Genomic DNA, 22,138 nt, shown 5'->3' with positions numbered 1-22,138 from the left:
GGTCAAGAACTTGACAAAACTACTACTGATGCTTCTGAAGGAACCTTAATACATGATTTGGAATCAAAGTTGGCTCACATTTTCTCGGTTTTGCAAAAATCTGTACATACGAGAATCAACCTATGTATGTAGTTGACATGTGACACTCAAATCCCACCACCCAGATGTGAAAATGGATGTAGCTAATGTTGTGGATTCCTTGAACTTTGGAATGCTCTGGGTTTGGACTTTCCCCTGTCTTTGTCTATAATAATGATGGCGACTGTGTACAGTCTATATATTTCTTGCTATAAATTGATATTATTGGATTATTAAATTATTTTCCATTCAATTAACTTGTAATAAGGGTGTATTCTTTAAGGAAAAAGAAGTATATATTTACTTATTGTATTCAACATTATTGTTACAACTATGAAATGATTTATAAAAGCTTAAAAAAAAAAAAAAAACAATATGTAACAGTAAAAGTTTTAGACTTTAGAATCCAAATTAATCTTAAAAAATGTAATCTAGTGATGGCCATGTGAAAATTTAATTTGGATTATTTTATTACAGAAGAATAGGCCTTTGTGTCGAAAAGAAGACAAGATTGTTTAAACAGGATAATATTGTTTAAACAGGGTAATTGTAGGAGGCAGGCGGGATGGCGTCTTTGTAAGGTACCCCATGCATTAGCAGTCAACATTGCTGTTTTTCCTTGTCATAAATTTTTTATTTTTTTTAAATGAAAAATTGTTAAATTGTCCTTGTGATTTTGGTTATGTAATAAATAAATTTTTATTTTCAAAATAAGCTTATAAACTCTTGTGATATTCCTAAGTGACAAATGATTCTTATGTATGAATTCTGACAATTTTTTCACCAGAATTATCATGAAATTACAAATTGAAAGCTAGTTCTAAGGCCTTTGGGATGGTTCGACAACCCTTGAAAACCGTTATAAGAACCGTCCATCGAACCACTCCAAAGGTTATTGACTCATTGGGTGTGATTCAGTTATCCCTTCTAACCAATTCTAGGGATGGCAAACCACTCCCATAACCATGAAGTATCACCGATAATCCCATAACCATCACATAGCTTGAGGTGGTCAAACTATCACCATTAATTGTTATATGGTAGTCAAACCATCTCATAACTTTAAAGATGGTCAACCACCACTATAATTATCCTTTGGGAGTGACTGAACCATTTCTACTACCTTAAAAGTGATTTAGCTATGCGAAAACTGGCATCATGGTGCCCTAAACCCCGAAAGGCCCTTAAAAGTAGTCAATTACCTCCCGTAGGTACTAGAGGGTTTGACCAACCACCCCAAATGCTTAAGTAGGTGGTTCTGCCACTCTCAATCCACCCTCAAACCACTTTCGGTTTCATCAGTGTAGGGTAGCCTATAATAGGCCTTATGTTGTGAACTTTTTGGTAATTCTATTATCATTTATCCATCAAAATTTATACTAAGAGAAAGGAATTTGCATCATATATAATTACTCACCATGCACTGATGTACACACACACACACACACACAAAAAAAAAAAAAAAAAAACAGAAATGTTTTTCCGGACTCCTTTCTACTGCAAGGAAAAGTAAAGAAGGTAATGTTGTCAAAATGACAAGACACTCACATTAGCTTGGGACCATCATGCACTACTTTCCTTGAAGATTTGCCCTGGACATTGCTGACATCATCCAATGCTTTTCTTCCCACAGTTTTACTTGCTGAAAAAGGCCACTCTAAAACTGTTAAAAGGCTGATCTAAGAGCATAACTCAAGTTTTGATGACAAAGTTAGTCTAGTTATGTGACGTCCCACATCGCCTAGGTATGGAGATGAGGATGTACTTAAATGTATACTACACTCTTAATGACAACAACGCGTTCTCCCAGCCTAGTGGTGGCTAGGGAGGAACAAAGCCTTGAGGGATGCTAGGAGGTCGTGGGGTCGACTCCTGGTAGGCGCCAAAGAGGACAATATTGTTGTGGGAAGGGCTCTGCTATGCTACTGCTGCGTATCTCTGATCCCAAAGAACGCGTTCTCCTAGCCTAATGGTGGCTAGGGAGGAACAAAGCCTTGAGGGATGCTAGGAGGTCGTGGGGTCGACTCCTGGTACGCGCCAAAGAGGACAATATTGTTGTGGGAAGGGCTCTGCTATGCTACTGCTGTGTATCTCTGATCCCAAACAACGCGTTTTAAAGCCGTGATGGTCATGATCTTATCAGAACTCCGCAGTTAAGCGTACTTTTGCTGGAGTAGTACCAGGATGGGTGACCTCCTGGGAAGTCTGGTTTAGGGGAGCCAAAAACGGACAATATTGTGTGTCATTGAGGTGGAGTGTTACAAATGGTATCAGAGCCATTGCCTAGCCTGAGATGGGGGGAGCGTACACAAGCCCATAAAAATCGCTAGTAAGCACTCACTGGGATGGACGCCAAGAATGGGCTAATCCCATGAGGGTCGCCAGCAGGGACGCTGGGTCTTAAGAGGGAGTGATTGTGTCGTCCCACATCGCCTGGGTATGGAGATGAGGATATACTTAAATGTATACTACACCCTTAATGACAACAACGCGTTCTCCTAGCCTAGTGGTGGCTAGGGAAGAACAAAGCCTTGTGGGATGCTAGGAGGTCGTGGGGTCGACTCCTGGTAGGCGGCAAGAGGACAATATTGTTGTGGGAAGGGCTCGGCTATGCTACTGCTGTGTATCTCTGATCCCAAACAATGCGTTTTAAAGCCGTGATAGTCATGATTCTATCAGAACTCCGCAGAGCTAAAAGCGGACAATATTGTGTGTCATTGAGGTGGGGTGTTACAAGTTAAGCTTACCAGAACTAACAACTTTGCCTTTGCTCTTCTCCATATTATTCAAACCACCCTTCATAGGAGTAATGAAGATAAATTTAAAACTCAATACCCATAAAGCTTTGGCACCATCCAAATTATCTAGGCTTTGCCACAAACTAGAAACAAAAAAATTACAAATTATGGTGAAAGGGACTAAAGTAGTAATACCTCTGCAGTAGTCAGATTAGCTCCCTTCTTAACAGTTACAGATTTCCTTTCACTAAGAAAACAAAAAGAGTAAAGAAGAAAATAAAAGTTCTCCACAATTCAGCTTATTTATTTGCTTTCAAAGGCACCAAGAAAATAAAAAGGCTAAAGATTCTATGTTAAAGTAATTTTGATATACCCAGCTTGAACTATGAACGGCCTTCTGGATGTACAAAGTTGCAATTGCCCTACACGATTGGTACTAAACAACAAGTTGGAGGGAGCTGCATTCCCAACAAATTGGTTCGATGGCTTCAAAGTACATCCTAGAAAAGAGTTCACAGGGATAGATAAGTAAGCCGTACTGTCAAACCAAAAACAGAAAATATGCTCAGTGTGGGAACTGGGAACCATTGCTCCACAGGCAGAGACATACTAGGTGGTTTTTTCATAAGCAACAACTGTCAAGTATGCCAGCCATCTAGAATTCAAGAACTACTGCTTCCTACGATGACAAGATACAAAAAGAGCAACAATATACCAACATTAAAGTGTGTTTATATATCTGAGATAAGAGTATCATAAGATTATTGACAGAGGAGGTGAAACCATTACAAAATTAAGTGAAAACCCAGGTGTCGGATAAAATTCCAACCTAAACACCCCCAGACCCTAAAAAATCTCTGAAACACAAGTCCAAGTGCCCAAGTTCCAATCTCCAACAAAGACTGCAGCTTTAACTTTCAAGACCCGATTTTGTTTTCTCATAAAATTTACTTTCGGATGTTTTACATTCTAGTGGGGTTTTCTAGGACGAGCAATGATATTATATAAGTCAATCTATCATCTCTCATAGCAACACGCTCAAGCCCACAAGTGTCCACTACCTTCTTTCTCTCATTCTTGCCAAGAACCACACTAAATTTCAAAGCTTTTCGCAAAAAGCCATCTGGGAAAACTCGCGGATTTCCAGATCAAAGCTCTCTAAGACAGACTTGATGATTACATTCGAAAAATGAAAATAACGCTCTAACAGATCCTTCGTCCAGATTTATTGAATTCAAGAACGCAAGCAAGAAAGACACAGGACCTAATTCTAATCATATATCAAGAAGAAGAAAAAAAATGAAAGAAAGAAAATGTGAGAGAAAAGTTACCAGGTAGAGGAAGAGGATGCTGCGCAGCATCCTATTCCTTTACCTTTACTTTTTCTTGTTGTTTTCAATCTGCGCCAGAAATCTCCGATCGAGTTTGAAGAAGAAAATGAATTTGAGATTTGAGAGGGAAGGCCGGATTCCCAGTGCTCATTAGTGACGTGTGTACAAGTGGCACGTCACCAATGGGGTGACATGCAACATGAAAAAAAATAATATTAATTAATTAATGTGATATCACTATATTGTGATATTATTTTTAAGAGTAAATCTTCGTAATTCTCTCAAACTATTACTCTAATGACATTTTTCTTCTCAAAATATCAATTGTGACAATTTACTCGCAAACTATTAAAACAATAACAATGTACCCTTCAATGCTAATAAAATGACAAAATTACCCTTATTAAAATAAAAACAGAAAATACAAAAATTTATAAAAAAATAAAAGGGTAATTGTATAATAAGTCCTTGAGTCAATCCTCCAAAATTTTTAAATCTCTAGGTTTTTTTTTTTTGGACTTTTTACTTTTTGAGTCAATCAAAATGACATAAAATCTCTGCCATCAAAATTCTTTTAATAGACGTTAGTCTAAGTCAAAACGCATCGTTTCACCTCATTAAAATACTAATTTTTTTAATTTAATTTTAAAATTTAAATCTAAAAATAAAAAATAAAAAAAGACGGGTGGCCTATACGGGATGGCCGGCCACCCCTATCCTTTTTTTATATTTTATATTTTTATATTTAAATTTTAAAATGAAATTAAAAAAAAAATTATTATTTTAAGGGAAAATTACATTTCACTGTTCTAAAATTGACAGCGTTTTTCAATTCGAACACCAAAATTTCAATTTTTGCAATCCACCCCGCACAAAGTTCTAATTTTTTTCAATTCAACCACTATTATCTCAAAATTCTCATATTGTCCCTAATTTTTATTTTTTATTTAAAAAACACAAAAACAAAAAAAAAACAAAAAAACAAAAAAACAAAAAACAAAACAAATTTGGGAGTGCAAAATGGCAAGAACCAATTTGTTTTTTTTTTTAATTTTTTTATAGAAAGTAAAAAATAGATAAAAAAAAAATTATGGGTAATATGAGAAGTTTTGGATACAATTGGTCAAATTGCAAAATTTGGAACTTTGGGGAGTGGATTGCAAAAATTAAAATTTTGGTGTTCAAATTGAAAAACGCTGTCAACTTTGAGGGGTAAACTGTAATGTTTCCATATTTTAATTAGGTGAAACGGTGCGTTTTGACTTAACGGCTGTTAAAAAATTTTAACGTAGGGATTTTATTTGCATTTCAATTGACTCAAAGAGTAAAAAGTTTTTTTCAAAATAAAAAAATTAAAATAATAATAATAATAATAAAAATTAGGATTTAAAAATTTTGGGAGAGTTGACTGAGGAACTTATCATACAATTACTCAAAATAAAAACACTAAAAAATAAATAAATAAACAATAAAAATCAAATTAAAAGGGGCTACCAGACCAGTCCTGGATGGTGGCCGGACCACCCCTGGGTAACTTGGCATGGTGTGGCCACCGCCGAGCATTTTTGGTCACCACCTAAAACTTTTTGGGGGTGGCCGGCCACCGCAGAAAACAGCTTGGGGTTGGCCGAGTCACCCCTAGAAACTATTAGGGGGTGACCGAGTGTGACTTTGGTATTCATTTTCTCGAGAACCAAACAGAGGCGAAGAGAGATAGGGAGAGTTACGATGAAGGGGACGGGATCGGGGGACTTGGCTCTAATGGTGGCATTAACACCGTCTTTGATTTTCCGAGAGAGCATGTGCTTTTCCAGGAATTGTTGCACCGGCAATTCTTACTTCTTCTTTCTCTCTGCACTTTGTCTTCTTTGAGAATTACAACGAATTCTAGACTTCTCGAAATTGTGGGATTGCAGGGATTTAGAGCGAATCATTCTTATACTCATATCCTCAAAGATTTATGAGTTCAAAGAAAGTTGAGCACTAATATTCACAGTTTCTTCAACTTCTCAATTCTGAGGGGGTGGCTTAGAATCAGTGGTGGCCGATCCACCCTCTAGAGGTGGCTTGGCCACCCAAGGCACCTTGCCGCCCCCATGGGTGGTTCTTTTTTTTTCTTCAATTTTTTTAATTTTAAATATATTTGATTTTTTTACTTTTTTCAAATTTTTTTAAATTAAATTTTTTTTTAAAAAAAAATTAATTTTTTTAAAATTTATTAGGGGTATTTTTGTCTTATTAAAATTTTTATAGAGGTAATTTTGTCATTTTACTAGCATGGGGTACATTGTTATTGTTTTGGTAGTTTGAGGGTAACTAGTGGTACTTAGGGCCTGTTTACTAGTTTGTGAGGAGATTGTCATTGGGGTAGTAGTTTAAGGAGGTTAAAGAGAACTTTACCTTATTTTTCAAATAAGAAAAAAAAAAAAGTAATTGATTAATTAATTAATTGCAATTGGTGACCCGACACATTGGCACGTAACCAATTGTGCCCAGTGTACAATTCAAACCAAAACTCAATAGTGTGATTTTTGTGGTTTAGAATTTAGATTTAATAGCTTACAATTACCATTGTTGGTATAACAAAGTAGAATTGATTATTTGATTTCTTTGAAAATATTTGTTTCATGGTAATTTTATAATTAAATTAATTGATTGATGAAAATGCATTACATTATAAATTCTATATTTGAATTGAATTAACTTTGCATCATTCCACTAATGGGTATTCTAAGTTGGTCTCAGATTGTTGAAGGCAACAAAATCACCATTTTTGATCTAGAGACAAATGATAGAAATTGCGAGATTGTATTTTTGATGTAGAGACAAATGGTATTATAGATGTGTCATTGTACGCAGATATTACACCAACATCACATAAGGCATCCTGAGCACTTAATTCATGCCAAGCATAAACTCATGCCAAGCATGTCACAAGTTGCACCATTCTACAAAATTCATTGATTTTAGACAAGGACATAACTCTGACGAGAATTTCCTATGCAATATTCAAGCCATCACTATGATTTAAAAAGAAAGATTTTTCATAAAGCAATGGAGAAATGAATCATTCCATGAAATAATAACCACAAGAAGAAAAATCAATCAAATTTTGTTGCCTTTTTTTCATCAAATTACATTCCAAAATTTTTATAAAATCAAAACACATATAAAAATAAATACATAAAAATCCCCATATATTAATCCTCTAAATATAGAAATGTTTTTTATTTTTTACAAAAATCATGACATCATATCAAGGCATCCCAAGTAAAATCTCTACTAGCTAGTGGACACTCACACTAATACATATTCACATAAACAATCGAAACTTTAGTTTAGTCTCCTTGATGAAGATAAGAATCTATCTGTTAAAAGAATACCTACCAGCCATGACTAGAGAACTACTGAGAATAATGCTCACCCCCACTCAACATGATCATGATTCGGGTTTGATTTCACCGAAGTCGTATCCAGATGTAGAGGAAGAGTAAAATGTATGGCCTGTAGTCGAGTTTTGGATCTGGCTTCCGCTTGAACTATGCTCTTGCCTTTGTCGATGGAGGTCTCTCATGGCCTTAAACCTCAAATCTTCACTATAGGTGCTTGGTTCCGGGATTGCATCTGGAACGGTCATTCGCCCTTCGAGCATGCTTACAACCTCCGACATGGTAGGCCTAAGTGACGAGGAAGCATTTGTGCACAACAGAGCTACTTTAACCATAATTTCTGCTTCCTTTTGGTTCACCTCAGACTCCAACCTCTCATCAATTAGCTTCATCGAGTTTCCAGTTTGTTGCAAATGACAAGCCTGCGACATAAAATATTTAATTACTATCATGCAAACGTTCCTCTTAGCTTATGATCAAAGTAAATAAATACAAGAAGTAACAAGTAAGGATTGACAACGGATGGGTAATGGATCAAACAAGATGAGGAATTATAAAGTACCCGATCTAAAAGACAAACGCAATTGTCACTCGGCATATAGTCGTTATTGTTCTTTCCACTGACAATTTCCAAGGCCACAACTCCAAAACTGTAAACATCTGCCTTATAGGTTAGATAACCCCATAATGCATATTCTGGTGCCATATATCCTCTGCAAACCAAAATCTAAACGTCTCGTAATTCAACACCAAAAGTTAATTTTTTTTTGCAAATATCATGTATGTAACTCTGACAAGTATGCAAATAAATAACTATAAGTTTTATAGAAGATGGAAACCAACATTGTTCCAGCGACTCGGGTGCTAATGTGACTCTTCTCCTCTTCATCAAGCTTAGCCAATCCAAAGTCTGATATTTTTGGATTTAAGTCTCCATCCAACAACACATTAGTTGCTTTAATGTCTCTATGAACAATCTTGAGTCTTGATTCTTCATGGAGAAACACTAGACCTCTTGCTATCCCAATACAGATTTTAAGCCTGGTAGGCCAATCCAATTTAAGCTGATTGTTTTCTGGACCTAAAAAACAAGAAAACATAGCTAAAGCACTCAAATCTTTACTTTTAAGTTTTTCTAAAAAGTAATGAAATAATTGAAAGGGCACAAAAAATAGAACACAACCCAAGAACACAGGAAACATACAAGGAGAAACCAAAAAACTAAAATCAAATTTCCATAGAGCTGCCGAACCAGAAAATCAAGAAAAGAATAGTTTGTATCTTATTATTTTTAGTGGTATCTACGGTTGAACAGAATGACATAATACTCACCAAATAGAGCACGAGCAAGGCTATTATTTTCCATGTACTCGTACACCAACAATAATTGATCCCCTTCAATACAACATCCATGAAGCTTCACAAGATTTGGGTGTTGCAAACAAGAAATCATGCCGATCTCATTTAAAAATTCACGATTTCCTTGTTTTGATTTAGATGAGAGCTGCTTCACTGCTATGACAGTACCATCAGGTAATTGACCCTGCACCCAACATTTATTCAAATGAGAACAAAAATCTATGCTCAAATGGGATAATCATGTAAGAGTTTGATGCAGTACCTTGTACACCGGACCAAACCCACCCTCTCCAACTTTGTTGGCAGAATCAAAATCATTAGTAGCAGCTTTTATTTGTTTTAAGGTAAAAGTACCTGTCTGCAACTCTAGCCCTTGAACATCTGTCCAAGGAGGCACATGTGAACTAGTGTAAGCCAAGGAATTATTTTATACGTATTATTCTTCTAAATATCATTTATCATAATTAATTTCTATCACATCCTAATATCATACAATGGATCTCATCATTAAGAAGAAACAATTCAACCGCTTGTCAGAACTTAAGATTGTGATGCTTGAGAAGTAAAAAAGAAATATGCCCTCACAATTTAGCTCAACAAAATCTCCTTCAAGAAAATAAATAGTTCTACTTAACTCATATGCACCCCCCATTAGAGTAAAACTAACACTTCATAATTTAATATTTGAAAGCCATACTTAACATATTATTGCAGCAAATAGTCCATGACATATCAAAACACTTCTACAAGGAAATTAATTAAAGCCTAGATATTACTAATAAGACTATGCCTGACAATATATTAGATATCTGAATTTAATTATGCGCACATACATTCATTTCTCTAGCAACTGAAGATCAATAAACCACAATTAAAGAAGTTCAAAAGTCAAGACAGCCTACTCTTTGTGCACCATTTACTCATTAAAATTGACTATGTAGAGGCAATTAAATCAATTTGAAAATCAACCCATTTTTTTTTTTTTTTAGTCAGTAATTTGAGAATCAAGCAATTGATAGGGCGTGTACCTGTTTTTCTCCCTCTTGTCCTCCACAAATAACCTTTCCACCAAAGGATTCCCACTAAAAAGAGTAGTAAGCATACTACTCCAATTACAACTCCAACAATGATATGAACAATTTGCTTGGTTCTAGTCGTTCGACCATTTGGACAAAGCTTGAAATCTGTCCAAAAACAAAATAAACCAATTATGTTTTCTTGCAAGCTATAAAATTCTTATTTTATCACAAAATTGAAACTAAGAGCTGACTACCTGAGATGGAGAAAGATATATTTGTTTCATTGTGCATTTCCAAAGTTCTGAATTGTGCATTTATAAGCCAAAGGAAAACTTGAAGGAATTTCATATCATGCATCTCAATTTCTATGACCTTTTCCTTGTCCAATGAAACAAATAGAATATTTTCTTTACTCCACAAAGAGCAAACCTAATGATTCCATGTGGCACCAATAGGATCTATAACGCAGCAGAGGGTCTATAAACAGGCTATATGTCCCTATTACTTGTAGATTAGCATGTGCAAGAACATATAGTATCTCTAGGGATAGTAATACAACAAATAAAATATTTACACATATAACTCACCAGAAACCACAGAAACAGCTGATATAAGGGGACCATAAACTCCACTATTAGGGATTCTCGTTGTCCCTTTACCAGCCCAATAGAATCGGATCTCTAACACATTTGTTGACACACCGACATTAGATACACGCTTTACTACTGGCTTTTGAGCAATACCAGTGAAATCTTCAATGTTGAAATCCTTCCACACTAGTCTTTCCTGTGGCAAAGAGGTTTGATTAAACCTAATCTGCAACTTCGAAGATACATATTTACCATCACTGTGGCTTATTACCTGAACATAGATATCAAACACACGCTTCCCAAGACTGCTATATGTTTCGTTATTTGTAAACATTATCTCTGCAAAGTGGAGATTTACAGTGTAGTTTCCATTCTCCAAGCAATAATGGAAATAAGTAAGCGATATAGGAGATACACGTGCTGTTGCATACAATTCAGTAACATTTGATGATGCGAGAGATACTGTGTAACGTATATTTTGGTAATCGTCATCATCCATGAAGTCTCCAGTGCTGCTAAATCCCCAGTAACTATCATCACTGATAAAGAATTCTGCAGCGCCACCTTTAACTTCTGCATCTCCTTCATACATAACAGCTGCTTTATCTTCCTTGAAGACTAGATCATTTCCACCAGAATTAACATGCAAACAATTCGAATCTGCCAGGAAACAATATAGAAAGAGAATCTATGAGAAAGAAAGATATATGGTAACCACAGAGCAAAGTACTAAGCTCATCATTTTATACAGCTCAATTTTTTTATTTTTTATTTTTATTTTTTTTATTTTTTAATATTTGTTGTAATGATATATCAATATATACCTATACACATTTACAGTCTATTGTTAAACTCTTTTAAGCTATCATCACAACTATCATTCACTCCAAGAACAAACTCTTCGAAAATGAATCACAATATTCTCAGGTAAACACAAATCTGATTAGGAGAAATGCAAGCTACAGATAGTGCAGCCCTAGAGCCGAGAGGTATACAAGAGAAGCAGATATCAAAATATATTTGTACACAATCAAATTTTTTGTTTTTTAATACATAATTGAAAAGTTCCAAAATAAATTTGGAGAAACTCCAGATTAATTTCATAGCATTCAATAATTTTGGAACTCCAGAAATGTATCCTTACATCGTGGACAATCGAAATTCTTCAAGCAATGAGGACGTTGCCTTCTGCAGAGAATGAGTAACAAAAGAATATGTTAGTAGAAAATGCACACCCTTCATATTAAACTTTGTTCTCATTTTGTAGTAGCTTGAAAACTTATAACAGGACTAAAGAAACCAGCTAATAAATGAATGAAAAGAAAGGGTATCTTACAAGTTATCCTGCATTGAAGAGCTTCGAAACAAATTAAGGTTTAAATTCCTAATTAACAACAGAAGGTGCAAGAAACGTAAATTTTAAAGCCATATCAAACTGGAAAACATACATAAACAATTAGTATACAAGTAGACTGACAGGTTTTCTTGACAAGCTGGTTGCTCAGGACCTTGCCATGTAAAGTTATTGTAAGAAAGATCACTGCATCCATGAATTGGAAAAAAAAAAATGTCAATTCTTTAATTAGAAAATGAAAAACACAAAAAAAAAAAAAAAAAAAAAAGAAGAAGAAAAAGGAAAAAATAAAACAAAGAAGCTGATCTGAATTTAAAAGTAATAGCATTCAAAATCATTTGAAAAGCATGTTTTATCATGGAATATCATTTTCGTTAAAATGACTAATATCTATCGCTAATATGGTAATCTGTTAACATCCAGAAAATAGAAGCAACTTAGACAATGATAGTAGGAGAATTTGGCTAAGATCTGAACTTAGGGAGATTTGAGTATATGCTGAAAACCCCTAATACTGTTAGCTGTGAGGTTTGATACTGAAGTTGTTCCCTCCTGCCTTGAGGCAGGATGGGCAGTAATGGGACAGCGGAACTGGATATTAAATTTGTTTCTTGCCTTCTGAAAATATTATGGAAATAGTAGTCTAGTGCATGTAGTGTCTCTCAATTCAACAAGCAAAACAATCCAATTATATTAAATACTAAATATAAAAACATTTGGGAAAATCCTATTTTTAATTCAAAAACATAGATTAGAAAAGGAGAACTACCAAATAGAAATAGTGCATTTATGAGCTTAATAAGATAAGCAAAAATTGCATATTTTGGCAATTCAAAAGGAGATCAGCAAACTCCTCCCTTATATATGGTTAGTGCCAATGGCCATCAAATTGTTATTTCCCTGTATTTCAAAGTTAACGTTTAGCATGGAGAAAAATATTGGATACACCACAAGGGCAATAAGAAAAAGGTGGATTGCAAATATATCAAAGAGATAAAACTAAACAGAGAGCATCCCAGATAAGAAACATACATACTACTTCCTTCCTTCAAGATTGAATCCGGTACATTTCCACTTAGCATGTTGCCAGTTAAAAAGCTAACAGAAGCAACATCAAATGTTTAGTATGCACTAAAAATACTAGAATTAAAAAGCAATTGAACAAATCCTGTCAGAAATCTATGGTGCATTTGGTAAGATATACATGACATGGTTCTGCACCAGATAGCTAGTTTGATTATAAAAAACTGGGGTGCATGTGTGCAGTTATGCGTTCAGGTGTTTGTGTCTAAGTAAATCGAGTCCTCCAGACTTGGAAATGATAATATTAAAGTATGTTACTGATGAAAGTTATAATATACAATCAATTACAGCCTCCATTTCAATATACTTACAGGAACTTCAGGCGCTCTAAGTTCATACTGGTGGGAATCTCCCCAACCAAGTTATTGAAACTGACATCCCTACAGCAATCACAAAGAGACAAGATAATCAATATCCATCCCTGGAACAATTTCGAACCTGGATTGTTAGGAAGAAGAAAGGGTGTTCAAAATTTTATAGTTTGTGAAGGCATCATTAACTTAGTATTACTAGAAGCTATTTCATTCATGAAAGCAAACATTGCTTCTATGAATAGGCTATGTTTTATAGTAATCTGTTACCCATCCAGATAGGAGAAAACCAGACAACAATTATAAGAAAAGAATTGAAAAATAATAGCAGCAAAAAAATTGGCACATATTTATGTTAACCGGTAAATTAAAATGTGTCACAACTTGCTTGCATCTTATAGGTCTCTGTTGTTTCAATTTTACTGGTTGGCCAATTTTTTGTACCAAAAACTTACAGGTGTGCACACAAGTGCACATCTATATGTTGTGTAATCATAATAAGTATGTGTGTAAGTGTCTACAAATTAAATGTTTTCTCAATGATGTCTTCAGTTTCTGTAATTTGGTTTCTTAATAAGAGTACAATATTCATTGTTTGTGAAGCCAGATTGTTTCTTATTACACCAATCCTTGTAATAGGTCTAGAACTTATTTCTACATCATCATTCAAACTATTTTCTACGCCTTTACTTTCATTTGAGGTCTTTCACACTAAATTGTAATGTTGATTTATCTTTATTTTCTTTTGTTGCTTTTGAAATCAATTCTCTGAAAACAAAATAAAGTTTCTTGAAACTGCTTTCTATTTTCAGTTTAGGAAAAATAACTCAATTGGAAACATCTTGTTGGCAGTTTTCTTTTGTTCTTTGAAATCAATTTGGTAAAAGTACTCTTTGAAAACACAACCAAATAGGCCCTTAGAATTCTATCAATCCTAAGAATTTCTCCAATCAAGTAATGTAAAATAAATCTTGCTAAACTTTCATGCATCTGCCCAAGATTTATCGTTGAATGGATGCAACATATTGTGGAGTTAACCACACTTTACATACGAGCAAGGATAACATTTTATAAATGAAAATAAAATCAAAGTAATCTACCATTATAAGTGAAGAAAAGCTAGCTTTTTCTTTGTTGTTCATTGCAACAAAGGCATGTTCTTTGGAGCTTCAAATACCATCCAAATCAAAGGCATTCTGAAGGCAAATATCGATACACACACTTACACAGATATATATGATTGCCTAATTCAAGCTAATAAACAGCATACTCCAATATGTAACATGCTTTACTTACAACATTTCCAGATTCTTCATTGTCCAGATGTATGAAGGGATCTCCCCAGAAATTTTACAGCTTCTCAAAACCCTAAAATACATAACTGAACTGTATCACATAAAGCATCATCAAATCGAATATATATATATATATATATATATATTTGACAAAATAAGCACTAAACATACAATCTTACTAGGCCAGACACGTTTTTCAACATAGGAAAATCTTGATTTGGCCCACCTATATCACTAATCCTCCTGTTTAAAACAAGCCGCACAAGCCAAAACTGTTGATTGAATATACCAAAACATAAAAGTAGCATCCTATCAAGCAAATGGATGGATGTAAGAAGGTTTTTCACTCACAACTGAAGCAAATTACTCAGAAGTGATATATTTGGTGGGATGGGTCCCTCCAGTCCACTTGCATGCATTTCTCTTCAAGAATTCAAATTTTAATGAGAATAACTATTAGAAAATATACGTAAAATAAAGACTTATCTGCTATCAAGACTCAAAAGGAACTCGAGATCTCTTGAAGAAAAAAACACAAGGATCTTACAATCTTGTCAGTTGCTTCCAGTTCTGTATGAAATCGGGTATTGTTCCTCTGAAGTTGTTATCATTTATCCTACTGCATTGTGCAATAAATTGATGTTCATCAGCAAAACTTCTATATTTACGCTTTAAAGGAGGAGCGAATTATGCCAACAGAAGCAGATATAATAAACTCTCACAAATCTGTTAGACTTCCCAGCCTGGCAAAAGTCATTGGCAAGTTTCCTGTCAAATTATTGGAGGATAGCATCCTGCAATCACAATATTGCAGCAACGAACCAACAAAATCCTTCAAAAACGTGTTACCAAGGAAAAGAATTAATTATAAACTACCAAAATGAGGAGAAGAGATGCCTTACAAAGTCTGTAAATTGGTCAAATTTCCAAGCTCAGGAGGAACAATGCCAGAGAATTGGTTTGCTTCAAGGCATCTGTTTAAAAATAAATAAATAAATAAAGGTAAACACAAAACCAGAAAAGATATATTGAGATTACTAAAAGAGCATAATAGAAGCTCATGATTAAACCATCCAAGAAATCACTATGGAGAGCAAGGGTATCAAAACAACCATATAACAGTTGAAAAACACGAAAAGTTTCAGAAGTTTGAGGTCATAGCAGTACACTTAACAAGAAAACCAGAGTCTTTCTTATATATTTCACAACTCAAGCACTCATAAAGACTTCAAACCAAAGTTCAAAACATACAGGTATGTGAGACTGGTAATATTTCCCAATTCCTTTGGAATCTCCCCTGATAAGCGATTCACAAGAACAGAGCTGCACATTACTTGCTCGTTAATTTAAGATAATAGCAGCTAAATCAAAACTTCATCAATATAAAACAGAAGAGCTCACATAGAGGTTAATTGCATTGAAGCCCATTCCAGAGGTATTGTCCCATTGAGATAGTTGAGGGCAAAATCACTACAATGAGAGGACAACCAGTGTAAATTGAAAACACTGAAAAAAAATCGTCTTACTAAATTCTAGTGAATTGTGTTAGACATTAGTGTTGTAAAATATTAACATGAAACGTGTAACTGAAGCATTTCAAAATAATCTTACATTTCTCGAAGGTAAGGAAGCTTCACCAGTTGAGGTGGAAGCATGCCAGGAAGACTATAGCCCTTGAGCACTCTATAATAAATGGGTTATTAAATAGTGAGTATACGCAACGACTATCATGAGAAGTAGATCAATCATGACGTGCTGTTAGCATTTTACAATATATTACATATGTCATGGATGTTAAAAAGGCAGCTTTTGAAGAAAAAAAAAATGTTTGGTGGCCTTCATTTACAATGTGTAGTCAACAAACTTTTTTACTAACCTGATAAACAAAATAACAGAAAACATATATAGATTAGTAGATGAAGGCTTAGATGAGTTAAATTCAATTAATTAATAAAAAAAATGCATAAGATGGAAGATTTGACATAGAAATAATTAGTAACAAAATGAGGAAACTGTACATCCTTACGACATGACAGACGGTGCTGTTCTTAAGGTTGCAATCACAATCAATGCTGCTTACAGAATTCCTTGGTGGATCTGGTGTCATCCCAACCATTTGAATTTGGCAAGAATTACCATTAAACTTCCAATATGTTGAGCCCATGGTAGTAGCTATTTGTTGGAGTGCATCAACTACACAACATCCACATAAACATCACATGTCAAATCAGCATTGTACAACTGTGCTTATGACAAAAAAAAAAAAAAACTGGAAATCCAACTTCATTGCACCTAGTTTTGGATACGTTAAGTCACAAATTTATATTACAAAGAACCAAGGAAAACAGTTATCAACGCTTGAGCAATATCATTTTTATTGCCTAAATTCAGATTCAAAACTCTATAAGCTCATCTGTGTCCAGCAGTTCTAAATAACCAAGAAACTTAGGAACATTTTTGTCATTCTGAATCATGTGACCTTGAGGCTTGAAGGAAAAGAAAAAAAAAAAAAAATTGAGGAAGATCCACAACATTACTACAATTATTCGCTTATGTTTATTTTCCGAGGAATGCTAGGCTTACAAATAAATTTACCAAAAAAAAAAACTTTTACAACATGAAGTGGCACAACATGATTAGAAATGAGATAAAATCAACTTTTGAGAAACTCAATCATATTGTGCCACATCATGTTGTAAAAGCTTTTTTTGTAAATTTTGTTTGTAAGTCTAGCATTTTTCTTCCCAAAAATAACTTCATTTTCTTTCCTTTTCCTTGTTCTCCTTGCAGTGACATATTGGCTCACGATCAACTAGACACTAGATCATGGAGATTGATTACTAACAACTTAATATGACATTCAACAATTCGATAAATGCATTAAAACAAGGAAAAAAAAAAATCAGTTCTGCTAGAATCATGTGAATTTAGACCAATAAGCATGTGAGAATCACACTGATTAGAACTTAGCCCATCTAAATAGAGAGTACCAGAGAATCATGCACTAGTGAAGCACCATAATCATAAATTTCAATGGAGAAACCCCCAAATAACTCAAGGAAAAAAAAACAACAAAAAACAAAAAAGATCAATACACATTACTTTCATATCTTACTATGAAAAATGATAAGCTGCTAAGCACAACTAGTCCAAACAGTTAATGGGTGACACCCAGTTTGACTAACTTCCCAAGATTCAAACTTTCCATTTCTTTTCCCTGTGAAGAGCAAGCTCGTACCTTCTTCTTGGGCTACCACTGCCTTTGCGAATCTCAGCAACCCGAAGCAACTCAATGCAAAAACCATAAACACTAAGAGATTCTTTGCCACCATGGTCAAGAACTTGACAAAACTACTACTGATGCTTCTGAAGGAACCTTAATACAATGTTGTGGATTCTTTGAACGTTGGAATGCTCTGGGTTTGGACTTTCCCCTGTCTTTGTCTATAATAATGGTGGCGGCTGCGTACAGTATATATATTTCTTGCTATAAATTGATATTATTGGATTATTAAATTATTTTCCATTCAATTCAACTTGTAATAAGGGTGTATTCTTTTAAGGAAAAAAAAGTATATATTTACTTATTGTATTCAAAATTAGGGGGAAATTTCATAAAGTATCCTGAACTTTCAGCCAATTTAAAAAATTTCTCCTAAATTTTTAAAACTCTCATTTAGGCCCCATGAACTTTAGTTTTCTCTCATTTTGGACTCTTTTAACATTAAAATATGTCGTTTTATGTCTTAAAATTGTAATACCTATCCAGCCAAAAATGACGTAGTTTAATGTTAAAAGGGTCCAAAGTGAGAGAAAATCAAGGTTCAGGGGGCATAAATGAGAGTTTTGAAAATTCAGGAAAAATTTTCAAATTAGCTGTAAGTTCAGGAGGGCTTTCTGAAGTTGTTCCCAAAATTATTGTTACAACCATGAAATGATTTATAAAAGCTTAAAAAACAACCAATATGTAATAGTAAAAGTTTTAGACTTTAGAATCCAAATTAATCTTAAAAAATCTAATCTAGTGATGGCCATGTGAAAATTTAATTTGGGTTATTTTATTAGAAGAATAGGCTTTTGTGTCCAAAACAAGACAAGACTGTTGAAACAGGATAATATTGTTTAAACAGGGTAACTATAGGAGGCAGGCAGGATGATGTCTTTGTAAGTTACCCCATGCATTAGTCGTCAGCATTACTATTTTTCCTTGTCATAAAATGTTTTTTTTTAAAAAAAAAAAATGAAAATTTGTTAAATTGTCCTTGTGATTTTGGTTATGTAATAAATAAATTTTTATTTTCAAAATAAACTTATAAACTCTTATGATATTCCTAAGTGACAAATGATTCTTATGTATGAATTCTAACAATTTTTTCGCCAGAATTATCATGAAATTACAAATTTAAAGCTAGTTCTAAAGCCTTCCGGATAGTTCTAGAGCCCTTGAACACGATTATAGAAATTGTCCATTGAACCCCTCCAAAGGTTATTGACTCATTGGGTGTGATTCAGTCATTCCTTCTAACCAATTCTAGGGACGGCAAACCACTCCCATAACCATGAAGTATCACCGATAACCTCATAATCATTCCATAGCTTGAGGTGATCAAACTATCACCATTAATTGTTATAGGGTAGTCAAACCATCTCATAACTTTAAAGATGGTCAGCCACCACTATAATTATCCTTTGGGAGTGACCGAACCACTTCTACTAGCTTAAAAGTGATTTAGCTATACGAAAACTGGCATTATGGTGCCCTAAACCCCGAAAAGCGCTCAAAGGTAATCAATTACCTCCCGTATGTACTAGAGGGTGTGACCAACCACCCCAAATGCTTAAGTTGGTGGTTCTGCCACTCTCAATCCACCCTCAAACCATTTTTTTTTTCTTTTCTATTTATCTTTTTATTTATATATTTTTTTTTCATTTATAATTTTTTATCCGAAGAAAAATTTGCAATTTCCGTCAAAATTTGTACAAAAGTCATCATTTTTTCATAGAGGCTTACCACTAGGATTTATAAAATTCATTTTGAAACCATGAGAATTTATTTGTTATATGATCAAACCATTTGGCAATTTTTCCTTTTCTCTTTTGGGTTAAACAAACTTGATTGTTGTAGATTACCATTTTATATATATATATATATATATAATAAAAAATAATAATAATAAAAAAAAACTCTTTGGGTACGGTTTTCCAATGTGATAAATTTGGTCCAAGTGTTTTTCACCTTTATCCAAGTCATCCTTCTGTCCATCAACCATCTTGCCACGTGTACAAAAAAGCCACATAAGATCTATAAAATATGTTGTCATAATGCCATGCATGTATACATTCTTGTCCTATCAACATATCCATTAAAACTTAAAAAACAATCCCTTGTAGCCTCTTTTTTTTTTTTTTTTTTTTTTTTTTTCGCATTTGATTAGAAAAAATAAAAAATAAAAAATAAGAAATAAGAAATAAGGATTGGTGATAAGCAAAATTCCTTTCATCAAGTAGTAGTGGGATTCTCAGGTGCGGTCACCCCCACTCTTGTGATGATCGTTTGGTGGAAACCTCCAACCAAATGACCATCACCACCCACGATGGAGATTTTCCTCCCTCCTTTGCGGCCACTCATTTTTTATGGCCTGCAGGCCACCCCTCCACCCATGGGGTGGCTCGCGGCCACCCCAAGGGTGAAAAGGGGTGGCCGCGAGCCACTCTAAACCACTTAAGGGGGGGCTTGGGGTGGCCTGCAAGTCACCCCAAACCACTTGGGGTTGGCCGCAAGCCACCCCAAGGGTGGGCAAACTACAGGGGTTGGGGGGTGACCAGGGGTGGTACTACCACCTCTGGCACCCCTGGCTACCCTTCAATTTTTATTTTATTTTTTTATTTATTTATTTTATTTTTTTTAGATTTAACTTTTTAAATTAATTTAATAAAAATTTAATATTTTAATTAGGTAAAACGGAGAGTTTTGAATGGCCCTAACGGGTGTTAAAATTTTTTGGCGGTAAGGAGTTTCTTATAGTTTCGATTGACCCAATGACTAAATTTTCGAGAAAAAAATACCTAGGGAGTTTTTAATGAAGGCGCATTGACCTAAGGAGTTTATATCTAAATTCCCTATTATTTTATATATATATATATTTTAGTTTTTTTAAAGAGATATGCTGATGTGAGAAGAATATGCACATGGTAACGTTTTTATATATAGGTCTTATGCATGCATGGCAAAAATTCTATTAGTTTAATTTTCATAAAGCTAGCTGAAACGTGGACTAAATTTGATTATAAACTATAGCGATCAAACTTGTTTAACCTTTCTGTCTTTGTCTGGTACATCTATGGTTGAATTTTATTGCTCAGAGAATATGTATATATGTCACCATCTTGAGGTACATTATCTGTACACATTTTGTCAAATTTTAACGGTAAATCTAATGGAGCAGATATTAAGAACCTTTAAAATATTTTAATAAAACAAAAAAGATCAATGAGACATTATAGAAGATAAGCATCTCCAAAGGCTCCTTTAGTCAGTCAATGATACTTTTACTAAAAAATATGCATTTTTCAAACCTTACTGTTTACATTGCTTGGCTCTAGCTAGCACCAAGCCTGTCATGCACTAATAATCACTCAAGCTTTTGGAATGGTCCAATTTTTTGAATTTTACTCTAACTTTACATATTATATTCAACATTATTATTATAAATATGAAGTGATTTACAAAAGTTTTTTTTTTTTTTTACTAATAATTAAATGATAATTAGGGTTTTAGATTTTAGAATCCATATTAATTTGAAAAATGTGATCTAGTTATGGTCAATATGATAATTTAATTTGGGTTATTATATTCCATAAGAATATGTTTTTTTTTTTTTTAAATTGGCTTCTATGGATCAGGATCCGTAATACTTTTAAAAAAATTATAAATTTTCAAATTATGCGAATTCAAGTTGTTCTTTGCATCGAACGGCTTGAAAAATGTTACCTATTAAAAGGTGGCATGTTACCGAGACAGGAAAAAAAAAAAAATCATTCCAAAAGGCTTTTTCTTTATTTTATGAAGAGACTTTTCTTCTTTAGTAAACAAAAAGATAGTTTTTGACTCAAAACTTTTCTACGACATAAAGTGTAAGAACTTGATAAAAATAATTCAATTTTCATTGGGAATATATTACCTTTTGAGTAGGTAACATTTTTCATCCCGTTTGATATAAGAAATTGCATAAATTTACCTAATTTGTGAAACTACAATTCCTTTGAAATTGTAGGATATTCTTATCCAAACTTTAGGTAGCTAAGGTTGGAATTCAAAACTTAATACTATGTCAAATCATTAATTAATTATGTCAATAATTTAATATGATAGAAAGAATAAATATAATTCTTTAATTAATACTTTATCATACATATATGTTTACTTTAAAAGATATAAATAAAACAAAAAGACGAGACGCATTAGCCAATGATATGGGAATTTTTCAAACCTCACTGTTCACATTCCTTACGATCTCAGGCTTTCTCAGCTCTAGCATCTTCTTTTCAATAATTAATTAAGGAGGGTTGATTAGGGAGCGAGAGGAATGAG

At 33.9% G+C, this 22,138-nt stretch overlaps 1 protein-coding gene across 1 annotated transcript; it reads right to left on the bottom strand.

The window, feature by feature from the left end:
- Positions 1 to 7,362: 7,362 nt before the first annotated feature.
- LOC132168628 (putative LRR receptor-like serine/threonine-protein kinase RFK1) lies at positions 7,363 to 17,974 on the bottom strand. Its single transcript, XM_088517162.1, has 24 exons — positions 17,786 to 17,974; positions 16,566 to 16,740; positions 16,159 to 16,230; positions 15,949 to 16,017; positions 15,799 to 15,870; positions 15,450 to 15,521; positions 15,270 to 15,341; positions 15,095 to 15,166; positions 14,899 to 14,970; positions 14,719 to 14,790; positions 14,549 to 14,620; positions 13,253 to 13,321; positions 12,891 to 12,956; positions 11,982 to 12,044; positions 11,841 to 11,888; positions 11,649 to 11,692; positions 10,776 to 11,164; positions 10,502 to 10,700; positions 9,924 to 10,079; positions 9,158 to 9,276; positions 8,869 to 9,079; positions 8,380 to 8,617; positions 8,099 to 8,249; positions 7,363 to 7,958 (listed from the first exon to the last, which is right to left on the bottom strand). The coding sequence occupies exons 1-24, from the start codon at positions 17,877 to 17,879 to the stop codon at positions 7,587 to 7,589; spliced, it is 3,039 nt and encodes a 1,012-aa protein (XP_088373288.1). The 5' UTR covers positions 17,880 to 17,974; the 3' UTR covers positions 7,363 to 7,586.
- Between the last annotated feature and the right edge of the window lie 4,164 nt (positions 17,975 to 22,138).

This window comes from Corylus avellana, chromosome 1, assembly GCF_965113065.1.
Source record: "Corylus avellana chromosome 1, dhCorAvel1.hap1.2, whole genome shotgun sequence".
Lineage (NCBI taxonomy): Eukaryota > Viridiplantae > Streptophyta > Magnoliopsida > Fagales > Betulaceae > Corylus > Corylus avellana.
Note: the sequence above shows the minus strand (reverse complement) of the source record. Positions and strands in the feature narration are given on the sequence as shown.

Excerpts from the sequence above, each read along its gene's own strand:
- LOC132168628 (XM_088517162.1), bottom strand. The coding sequence starts at position 17,879 with ATGGTGGCAAAGAATCTCTTAGTGTTTATGGTTTTTGCATTGAGTTGC. Across the intron at positions 15,342-15,449 it reads TTGACCAATTTACAGACTTT|GATGCTATCCTCCAATAATT; the intron begins GTAAGGCATCTC and ends TTGTGATTGCAG. Across the intron at positions 11,693-11,840 it reads TCTTCAATGCAGGATAACTT|AAGGCAACGTCCTCATTGCT; the intron begins GTAAGATACCCT and ends CATTCTCTGCAG.